This window comes from Mercenaria mercenaria, chromosome 13 (assembly GCF_021730395.1).
Source record: "Mercenaria mercenaria strain notata chromosome 13, MADL_Memer_1, whole genome shotgun sequence".
NCBI classification, from domain to species: Eukaryota; Metazoa; Mollusca; class Bivalvia; order Venerida; family Veneridae; genus Mercenaria; species Mercenaria mercenaria.
The window spans coordinates 31,468,495-31,480,554 of NC_069373.1; the positions used below are offsets into that span (position 1 = coordinate 31,468,495).

Below are 12,060 nucleotides of genomic sequence, written 5' to 3' on the forward strand. Positions count from 1 at the left end.
AGTGTATTATCATTTTTTTATAATGGCTGTATTACACTTCCGCGACGTCAAACATGTGATAAAGCAAATTAATCACTTTTAAACAGTTTTTTTCCAACTTTTACCGGTCAGCTTATTGTTTTGATCGGTCGCAACAGGAAGAAGGAGAGTACAGTCTTTTGTCTTTTATAGGGAGTGTTATAGTATGTTTCTCGATTCAAAGTACGATATTTTACGGTAAGAACATACCGTTATGCTACAAAAGGTAAAACTTACGTATAACTTTGTTATTGTTCATCACTGGAACGTCATGACGTCACTTCTGCTTACGGACGTTAATTTCCCGCGCTTTGTGTACATACTCTACATTAAGAAAGAGTACTACAAAGAAAGTATTTCTATTTGTCTTATTTATTCTATTATTTGTAAAATAAGGTATGCAGGAAAAATAATCTGTCAGAATAAAAAGCTTATAATTATGTATACGATAGGCAGGCAAAAATATTAGTCATGCGCTCACGAATCGGATAGAAATATCCGTCCCTCGGCCACCTGCGCATTTGCGGTAACTCGGCAAGCCTCGTTTCCACTCAACGCGCAGGTGTCCTCAGAACGGATATTTCTATCCGATTCGTAAACACATGACAGGTATTGTTATTTCAAATTTGATCAAATACTTTACACTTAGACTACTTGTGACCAGCGGAGGCTTACATTTGATTTGGTAGTGATCTGCCTAAACGACGAAGCCTGATGACCTATCATTTGGCGCCATGCATGCGAGAAGAAACAGTTTTATCATATTTTATATAGATTTTACAATAAGACATTAGAATTAGGCGGTTATACGTAGTTCGGAATAATTTCACTCGGGCTTTGCCCGTATAATCGCCCATCATGTATAAATAGTGTTCAAACACGTTTTTGCTATAAATTATTTCTTAAACAGCATCATTGTGCAACGAGGGATTTCATGTCAACATTTAAACCCACTAAAAATAAATCAGGCAAACCTAACTTTTACGTGACACTTCATTCTAGTATTCAACAGTGAAAATGAATATTGTCTTTTGGATGAAGATAATAGTGAGTAGGTTATAGGAAAAAGATGTTTCCTTTTGTGAAGAAAGCACCAAACTTTGTATGTAACTATTTTGAAGTATGCTGAATCCAAAAAAAGGAGGAGACACGCAGTTCGCTAACCTCAATTAGCTTAAAATGAGGGCCCCAAAAAGTGACCTATATTTTATTCATTTTAATCATATATTTTTGAAAGCAATGTCCAAAAGGTTAATTTATAACCTAAATAAGTAACTATTATTGACATAATATTTATTTGGTTACATTTATACACATTTAATATATAAAAGACTGACAAATGACTTAGATGAGGCCCTATAAGGGGGAAATTGTTTGAAAATTTCATTTACTGGATGACTATTTTTTAGTGTGAATATTATATCACTCAGGGAAACAAAACTAATTTTAGAAAACTATTTAGTTATATCATCATATTATTTAAACATTCTTTACATTTTGAGGTTCATTAAGGGTATTTTATAAAACAAGTTCACATATACTTACATACTGTAATTCATATAATCGATTTTACAGTGCATATACCTACATGGGGTACCGATAGTTCGATTTTCCTATGAATATCATTATTATCATCCTAATTCTTTTTTTACAACAAAAGAAAATGGAATGTGAACTAAATTTATTTTTGTATTTATTATTGCAAATTTATACTTTATTCAATGATACTAATTTACTTGAATTTGATTAAGATTTCAAGTTATAGAATCAGTCTAAATGTCTAAAATCTTGAAAATAGTACCGGGTATAATTGGTTAGCCTTTGTACGGTTTGAACCAACGACCTTCCTATTGATCTGACAACACTTTTACCACTAGACGGTCTTAAATCTCACTGAACCCCTCCACAGAGCTTATAACTATAAACATTTCTAAAGTGCAGTGATTTACTGCAGACACCCCAAGAACGCAAATAGTTTCATATAAAAATTGCTTATGATGAAAATATCATACAGAAATAAAGAGAATCAAACCAAACAGAGTTAGATGTTAATTTTTGAAGGTAAAGTTTAAATCGATTAGTTTATAAACAATGTCTCCTTAAAATATACTATGCCCCAACGATAACTTGATATTTACAAACATGACTATAAATAGATTAAAATGGAACATAGGGAATTCAGCATTTTTCTAGCATGTTACAATCTAAATATTTCCGGATTTTGTTCAAATTACAAATTAGCTCAGTGGTAAAGCATAATGTCCATGGTCAACAGATCTTTTGCCGTGTGGGTTCGAAACTCAGTATTGAGAATTAATTTTTATTTCACTTTTGCATAAAAATTAGGTTTCCTTCATGAGCTCTGTGACAATATGACAGAGAGGTATCTAAAGCCGATATGGCAGATCAGAATAGTTTATTATATATCAAAGATGATAGATTAAATGCATGCACTCAAGTCATGCAAATAATGAACATGCTATTGTGTTATATAAAGACATATATACAAATTCAAACCATCAAAGAAAGAAACAAAAGTAATGAAATAAAAATGAAAACGAATAGAAAAAAAAACAAATCTGACAAAAAAACTCTTATGAAGATTCGAACCCACAAAACGACTTGCTTATATCCAATTGTTGTCTGCAGTTTACCCAACTGAGCTATGTTGCCATATACATAATAATTTTTTAAAATGAAAGAAATACCAATATTTAATTGTCAAGTAAATGGGTAACCATTATGAATTATTATTTCGTCAGTTATCATGAAATAGACTCGTCCTCGCGTTTCGGCGGGAATCGCGTTATCATTGGGGATTAGTACTGAGCTGCAGTTATTTTGCACATTAAACGGTTTGACAAATAACTAAATAGACTAAGTGTATTTTCTGTCATAGGTTCCAAATCGGTCTATACAATGATATCATTTATCTGATAGAGAAATGATCATTCAGAACATAGCACTTGTGGGTCAGAGTTGAGTATATTCTGCATCTCGGTATAGCCGATGAAGCTCATTCAGCACGGGTAAAGTGACTATTGCAGGCCGTCCTGGTTATAATCTTAGCGTGCTCTTTTGTCCAATACAGTATTAGGAATACCTCTCAGTAGCGCAATTATAAGTCCTAGAATGATTACTTGTTTAGGGTAATGTCCCAAGCATTTTTTTCGTGAACTTACAAAAGTTGAATGAAAAGTTACAATCAGGTTACCCTAAACAAACATCTTTTAATTTTAGGCGTAACAACACTTTCAATATTTAACTAAAACTGTGATAGATTTTGCCAGCATTTCACTTTCTAGCACACATGTCTTCGAGATATCTAATTACACAGAATTGGCTTGATACATTTATATTTGCTTTCGTATGTATTCTTGGAATTACATTGAGGAGCAATCTGACTAAAGTACATCTCCTATTACGCTACGCATAGGATCTGAGAACGACCTATTCATAGCCTCGTTCTGGCGCCCCTTTCGCTAGCCAATCAGAACTTCACTTACAATATCTCGCAAATCTACCTGTAGCCTTGACTTTCAATATTTATAATTCTTATGTCACAATGTGTCAAGTAGCCGGTTAGCTCAGTCGGTAGGCCACTTACTTTGTAAACCAGGGGTACCGGTTTCGAAACCTGGTATAACTGCACATTTTTCTTACTCTTTGACATTCGAACAAGTCCTCTGATTGGTTAAAATAAAAAACGCAATACTGGAAATCCAAAATATACAGAAGACGAATGTGAATGGGTCGTTCTCAGATCTTCGTTTAGAAGATCAAGTACTTTAGTCAGATTGGAGCATGACCCGTTTTAAATGTCAGTAGCTTACATTTTTACACTTCCTTAAAGAATATTGTCAGTGCTGGAAAAAAAACATCAAAAGAAAATTGGGGGCCATGTCTGTCGTCTGTCGTCCGTCAACATTTAGCTTGTGTATGCGATAGAGGCTGTATTTTTCAATTGATCTTCATGAAGTTTGGTCAGAATGATTACCTTGATGAAATCTAGGCCAAGTTTGAAAATGGGTCATCTGGGGTCAAAAACTAGGTCACTAGATCAAATCAAAGAAAAACCTTGTGTATGCGATAGAGGCTGTATTTTTCAGTTGATCTTCATGAATTTTTGTCAGAATGATTACTTTGATGAAATCTAGGCCGAGTTTGAAAATGGGTCATCTAGGGTCAAAAACTAGGTCACTAGGTCAAATCAAAGAAAAACCTTGTGTATGCGATAGAGGCTGTATTTTTCAACTGATCTTCATGGAATTTAGTCAGAATGATTACCTTGATGAAATCTAGAATAAGTTCGAAAATGGGTCATCTGGAGTCAAAAACTAGGTCACTAGGTCAAATCAAAGAAAAACCTTGTGTATGCGATAGAAGCTGTATTTTTCAATTGAGATTCATGAATTTTGATCAGAATGATTACCTTGATGAAATCTAGGCCAAGTTCGAAAATGGGTCATCTGGGGTCTAAAACTAGGTCACTAGGTCAAATCAAAGAAAAACCTTGTGTATGCGATAGAGGCTGTATTTTTCATTGATCTTCATGAAATTTTGTCAGAATGATTACCTTGATGAAATCTAGGCTGAGTTTGAAAATGGGTCATCTGGGGTTAAAAACTAGGTCACTAGGTTAAATCAAAGAAAAACCTTGTGTATGCAATAGATGCTGTATTTTTCAATTGATCTTCATGAAATTTGGCCAGAATGATTGCCTTGATGAAATCTAGGCCAGTTACGAATATGGGTCATCTGGGGTCAAAAACTAGGACACAAGGTCAAGTCAAAGAAAAACCTTGTGTATGCAATAGGGGCTGCATTTTACATCGGATCTTCATGAAATTTGATCAGAATGTTTGTCTGGATGAAATCTAGGTTGAATTTGAATATGGGTCATCTAGGGTCAAAAACTAGGTCACCCGGTCAAATTAAAGAAACACCTTGTGTACGCAATAGGTGCTGCATTTTACACTGGATATACATACAATTTAGTCAGAATGATTGCCTTAATGAAATCTAGGTCAAGTTAGAATATGGGTCATCTGTGGTTAAAAACTAGGTCACTAGGTCAAATAAAAAATACCCTTGTGTATGCGATAGAGACTGTATTTTTCAATTGATCTTCATGAAATTTGGTGAGAATGATAGCCTTGATGAAATTAAGGTCAATTTTGAATACAGGTCATCTGGGATCGAAAACTAGGTCGCTAGGACAAATAAAATAAAAGGTTTTGTATGCGATAGAGGCTGTATTTTTCAATTGAGGTTCATGAAATTTAGTCAGAATGATTGCCTTGATCAAATCTAGGCAAAGTTTGAATGAAGGTTACCTTGGCTTAAAAATTAGGTCATTATGTTAAATTGAAGAAAATACTTGTTTACACTTCAAGAGACTACATTTTTGGTCCAATCTTAATGAAAATTGGTCAGAATATTTGTTTCCATGAAATCACTATGTCAAACATGTTAACACTGTTATGGTGTGTTTAGGTGAGCGACCTAGGGCCATCTTGGCCCTCTTGTTTTTTATTTTTGTTGTTGGATTTAACGTCGCACCGACACATGATAGGTCATATGGCGACTTTCCAACTTTTAATGATGGAGGAAGACCCCAGGTGCCCCTCCGTGCATTATTTCATCATGAGCGGGCACCTGGGTAGAACCACCGACCTACCGTAAGCCAGCTGGATGGCTTCCTCACATGAAGAATTCAACGCCCCGAGTGAGGCTCGAACCCACATCGATGAGGGGCAAGTGATTTGAAGTCAGCGACCTTAACCACTCGGCCACGGAGACCCCCTCCTATATGTCAAAGATAGATCTGTTATTTGATTTCAGCAAAGAAAATGTAAAAAAGGAAGGGGAAAAAAGCTCAACAGAGCAAAGAAGTAGGGCTCTTTGAATGCACAATTTTGCAACTACCATGATTTTTCCGCACCAGTTTTCTATTTAGTGTCTGTAAACCTTAATAATTGTGACCCTTGATTGACCAGTAATGACACTTGACTTCCATAACTATGTACACTTCATAGATCCATTTAAATGCAAGTGCAATAACTCGTCACATTCATGTTTAAGAAATATAAATTTGTCAAACAAATTTATTAGAGAAGTAAACCTACATGTATTACAGTTCTTAGATATTTATTGAAAGGGAGTAAATATCAGTTTCTTTTAGTTTCTTCATATTTCCAATTAAATGCAAGTGCAATAACACGTCACATTCACACGGTGAGGATGCGTACACCGGATATTGCCCTTAAGGGGGCAAGGGACAGTAAATTTGAAAACTCCACAACTCTGCGCTTATACCAGTGCAAAAAAAAATCATAAAAAATCCAATTTCGACAAATTCAAGGCAATTATTGAGCGAATGTCTTGCATAGACGTAGCACTTCATTATGTGATATTTTCAGTCTGCTGATTCAGTTGTTTCTGTGATAAAAACGAATAAAACGCAGGTTTCAGGACACTAAATTTTTAGACAAAAATGGCCCAAAATGCACTCCTTGCGCGACCTGTACCGTATTTTCTGCAAATGACTGACCTAAAACACATGCATATTTTTAAAGCATGTGGCCAGACGAAAATAATGGTGGGAAGAAAAGTTTCTCAGAACCATTTACTTTTTCCGCAAATTTGAGCTGAAGCTGGATGGATGGATTACCGTTTCCAATTCGTCTGACTTCCGTTACCTCAGGTAAAGTTTTAGACCCGGCCGTCTACATGGAGCTAGGAAAATCGATACATGCACATATTTATTTTACACAATTATCACTCGTACGCAGGAATCCTTAGTTCTATAAACATCATAAATAACCAGTTAAATATATATGCCTGTAAAGAACATATGTCTATTTTATTTAAAAAACGTACCCGGGCCAAATGCGAAACTGGCCCCTGCCACTTAAGTGATAGGGTAAATCCGAAAACGTGATTTTTTTTCGTCAACAAGGTAAGTAAAACCCTGATTTACTATTGTATTATGCTTCTAAAGAAGAAAAGGGCATTATTTTTCATAACTAGATACTGTGTATATGCACTTACAAGCGTTAAATGAGTCAGTCTTAAGTAGAAATGATAAAATTTGTGATAAATTGACAAGTTTATCATTTGATAAATGCATGTCGTAAACACATTTGTCCCGATACCATAACCTATTTGCATGGTGGGGAAAATCTGAATCGAACGATTTATTTAGTTACGAATTTTTATCATAAGACAATAAGTGACGATATCGGGAAAGATGTGTCCCCGACCTGCAATTATCAGATGAGAAAGTTGCCATTTTATCACAAATTTAAGCGTTCCTTCATAAGATTGACTCATTTTACGCTTGTGAGTGCATATACACAGCATCTAGTTATTACAAGTAGTGCCCTTTTCTTCCATAGTAATATAATACAATAGTAAATATGTGTTTTACTTACCTTGTTGGCGAAAAATAAACACGTTTTCGGAAAATACCTTATCACTAAATGGCAATATCCGGTGTACGCATCCTCACCGTGATTCATGTATAAGAAATATAAATTTGTAAAACAAATTTATTAGAGAAGTAAACCTACATGTATTACAATTCTTAGATATCTATTGAAAGGGAGTAAATATCAGTTTCTTTTAGTTTATAGGTCTTTGGATGAGTCGTTTGATTTGGAAACATGATTATGTCATATTATATTGTTATGTAACATACAAAAATGATCCAATGAAGGGCCTCTCTTTTTATATAAATATATTGCCCTAATAAATGCAGGTATATATGTTAACTAGTGGACATAAACATGTCAATACTTTTTACTTTTTCATATTTTATAAATAAGACCCATGACTTCTGTTTCTTTACTTATGTTAAATTTAGTTTTATGATATTTTAACGATTGAAATAAATTAATTTACCCTTAAAATGTTATTTTTAACAATTTCCTCTTTAAGGACTTAATATATATTTTTTTCCTGAGCCATGTATATTGAATGTATATAAAATGGAATTGAATAGATTTTGTGTCAAGGGTTATAATTGTGTAACCCTGGCTTCTCGTGATTTGTATGGAAATGCGTAACAAACGAAGTCATAGGTACAGCATAGTTATTTATTTCTGTTCAGCTTTATATAATAAATTGACACTAAATCTTCTCGTAAAACCAGTCTATTATACGACATGTGGATATAGAGATTTCTAACCTCAAAACGCTCAAACGTCGCTCTGAAATTAACAATTACACATATTTTACTATATGATCCTGTCAGCTGGTACGCAGTAACTAAAGATATATAATATACATGTCGTCATTTATATAAATGATAAACTATAAAATAGTTCCGTACTTGTACTTGTGGTTCGACAGTTCTTTTATATTTAAAACAATACAATCCTTGATCCAAAGTGTATAATAGGTCAATTAACAAGCAAAAGCTTTACAGATCAAAAGTACAATAAATACACATGTAAATACAAAGATATACATGTATGGAATACATATACATTTGCCAATAGTAACACAATTACTTAGACTTGTAAAAATTACTTACACCCTTCAGATACTTATACAAATACTTACTGGATCTATGGGATCCACAGCCCACATACAATTCAGGTAACACACTCTCTACACACTCTCTATGTCCTTTCCCAGGTGCAGTGGTGCTCTGAACTGCTGTAACCAATAAATTAGTAAAGTAAAAAGTGACAAAGATAAAGTTCGATCATTTGACAGTCCGGGAAAAAATGGCGCGAGGCGGGAAAATCAAAGGAAGCAATAAAACAACTCAATCCAACCGATAAATACACAATTCCACAGCCAACGGAAAACCTGTACAAAAACCTACATACCTTTTATCTCTATGTATTGCCTAACCATTAATTTGCCAAAATAATTAAGCTTTAATGCATCTAAATGTGCATATGAAAATTCACGATGTTACACTATCGATCACCTGAATTCTACTGCCCTAAGTATCAGAAGAATTCCGAATAAAATCAATAAACCATTGCTATACTATTTAGGCTACAGGCCACTAAATTTAAACCAATACCATACTGTTATAAACTATGTATAAAATCTGCACCCGTCACAATTGGTTAAGGTAATGAATTAACATTTTTGAAATTGTTCTAGATATATTTATTTTGAAATGTAAGTAAAAGGTAGATCCCCTTTGGGGCCTCATGTTTTAGTCTATTCAAGCCAACAAATCATATATGTAGTCCGTTTCTGATCCAGTATACTTTATTATACTTCAATAAAACTTTCATTCTTTCTTAATTTTTTTTAGAAACATCTTTTCACACGCAGTTTTGAAATTAAAGATACAGTTAAATCTGATTACCTCCCTTTTCAGTATGTATATTGAGAAATAAGAGTATTTTATAGTAAACTTTGTGTATTTGTCAATACCTAATGGTTGTTTGTCTATGCTAGTGATATGTTATACATGTTTGGATCATATAAAACATTACTTTATAGATAAATTTCAATTTAAAGGAAAAATTAATATTTTCAAAACATTTTACCTCCCTTTTTCAACTAGTTTAAAAGGAGGTTCCAGGCCAGATATAGCGTGTCTCCTCCTCTTGTAGGATTTAGGTTACGTTAAAGTAATTTCATGCAAAATTTGGTGCTTTCTTCACAAAGGGGAACATCTTTGCAATTTTTGTCCCATGTCTTACTCGCTATATACCATATTTGAAGCAAACTATAGCAAGATGCCTTACAAAGGGAAATCAATACTTTTTTACTTTGAATATTATGAATATATTTACAATCACTGTACTGATAGGACCAGTTAGGTGGCATCCGCCCCCCCCCCCCACACCCCCTCCTTCTTGTTGATCGGAAATAATTCAAATATAATGTATACGGTATTAAGAGAAAATATACACTAAAATAACACAAGCAAAATATGTTTCTCTAGCTTATAATGTCTTCTGAAATCTTTCATTTAAACAGAACAGCATCAGATGGCTACGGGCGGATTGTCGCCGCCAAAAGCATACGTGATATTCCAAGAATCACCTTTAGATAGACAGTCTGTGGCGTTTGAATTCATCGCTGTCGAATACAGTGACGTTGATCTTGACATTGTAGTTTTTGAAGTCTCCAATCCAGAAAACCTTCCTGAGAAACTGGTTCTCGCTAAAACTGAATGTAAAGAGCCAGAACTACATGTCATAGGATATGGTCACCAGAACCTGAAGAAGCATGTAGACCCGAAGTGCAAAGTGTTAAATCCTCTTGCGGATAGAATATGGAAAGCAAAAGAATGGAATAAGAATAATGAAACAGACATAGAGAAAATATTACGAAACAATAATCAAGATATAAGCGTTATGAAAGATGCATACAAATGCTTGGACTACCGGAGTATTATTTTCTTCTCCCACCGGAAAAGCAAGTTCTTTTTCCAGAGCTATGCAGGTTTGAAATCGGAGTAAAAACAGCAACAATTTATGAATCAATGATTAAAAACAATCAGAAACTGGCAAAGGAAAGTTTCATGTGATTTGCATTACTTTGTGTTTTTACGTTAAAAAAAGAAAGAAAGAAAAACAAACAAAAAAACAAAAAAAAAAAAAAAAAAAAACCTTGGAAGTTAATAATTATCTATGAACAAACGCTACACGTGTTGTTGTTGATTTTTCCTGTTTTTTCCGTTGACATAGGTTTCCATCTGGGTATGTACACCCATAAATTTTGTTACATACCCGTGGCGTGACATCAACCACGTTCATGAAGTTATTATATACGTCATCATGTTTCTTTGATCTAGTACACATGAGAAAAGATATGAATAGATCTTTTCCCAGATATGTTTGTTTACAAAGGCTTTTTCGTGGAATGGAATGGAACAGAACGGAACAACGTTTGAGACACCCTAAGAGGTATGACTGCAATGTTACAAAATATGGTTTGAAAATTACGAAACTATTAGTTATGAATAAAAACAATTAAACTGAATCCCATAATAGCATTAATTCACTCAATTAGCTTGTTTAAATACTTAGTAACTTCTTATTAAAAAATGAATAACTGGTTCCGTTCCGATAAATACCATTACCTATATGGTATTGGTACTTTGCGGAACGGAACGGAGCCACCTAAAACAGATATCACATTCATCTGCAATCTCAGTGGAATGACCGGCTTAAGGTTGGGGTACTTATCCGGCGTCCCCCACCCCATCATAAAATACCTCAAGCCTACGTTTTTACAGTTTATTTTTTCTGTGCAATTCAAAAGCTAAAGGTATTGGATATCTTCAGATCGATTTGCTCGCAAATCGAGAATGATATATAATTGATGGAGTGCGACGTTCCTATGCGTTTTGGACATTTTCTGTTCTTTTCGCTAGCACATACCCCTAAGTATTAATGGGCGAAATTTAATACCATAATACATTAAGTACATACCTAACAAAATATCAGACCATTTTGTAAATAAAAAATGGCCAGACGTTTTATTGAAATTTGGCTTGACTAAATTAGTCAACTTACCGACACGTGTTACAAAAGATAGCTCGTCTATCATTGATCACATTTACACAACTAGATGCGATCTAATTACTGAAGTATTAGTACCCGCTTATAGTATAAGTCATCACTTCCCAGTATGTTTTACAAGATCACTAAAACATACAAAAACTAAAAACCAAAATAAAATACATAAAACTATAACTTACAAATCGTTTAAAAATTGATGAAGTAAATTTTAGGAATGAACTCTCTATTGCGCAATAGTTACTATTGAAACAGTGAATGACCCCAATCTGTCTTTAAAATTATTCTATAACATTATTAATGATGTTCTTTCAAAGCATGCGCCTTTAAAAACAAAAAGGGTTAAGCGTGATGCTCAGCCAGCATGGTTTAATTAAGAAATAAACTTGCGAATTTTCAAAGAGACCAACTGCATAAGAATAAAGAATTTAAAAAGTATAAATTCTGCGTAATAAGATTTCATCAATGATTAAGAAAAAAGACAACTAAAGCACAAACTATCTTTGGAAAAATATTTGAAATATCTCAAACGTGAGTA

The 12,060-nt window shown here is 33.8% G+C and overlaps 1 protein-coding gene and 1 long non-coding RNA gene across 3 annotated transcripts in view; one reads left to right on the forward strand and one right to left on the reverse strand.

The window, feature by feature from the left end:
* LOC128547873 (uncharacterized) overlaps positions 1 to 11,208 on the forward strand; it is a 70,272-nt gene extending 59,064 nt beyond the window's left edge. For both annotated transcript variants that reach the window (XM_053521442.1, XM_053521443.1), the window contains one exon: positions 9,976 to 11,208. In XM_053521442.1, coding sequence (XP_053377417.1) covers positions 9,976 to 10,460 — 485 coding nt within the window. In that variant the 3' untranslated portion in view covers positions 10,461 to 11,208. The remainder of the gene's footprint in view (positions 1 to 9,975) is intronic.
* Positions 8,078 to 9,291, reverse strand: LOC128547875 (uncharacterized). The gene is made up of 3 exons (XR_008366715.1): positions 8,859 to 9,291; positions 8,587 to 8,682; positions 8,078 to 8,231 (listed from the first exon to the last, which is right to left on the reverse strand). It is a non-coding gene; the product is annotated as an uncharacterized LOC128547875 (long non-coding RNA).
* Positions 11,209 to 12,060: the final 852 nt, after the last annotated feature.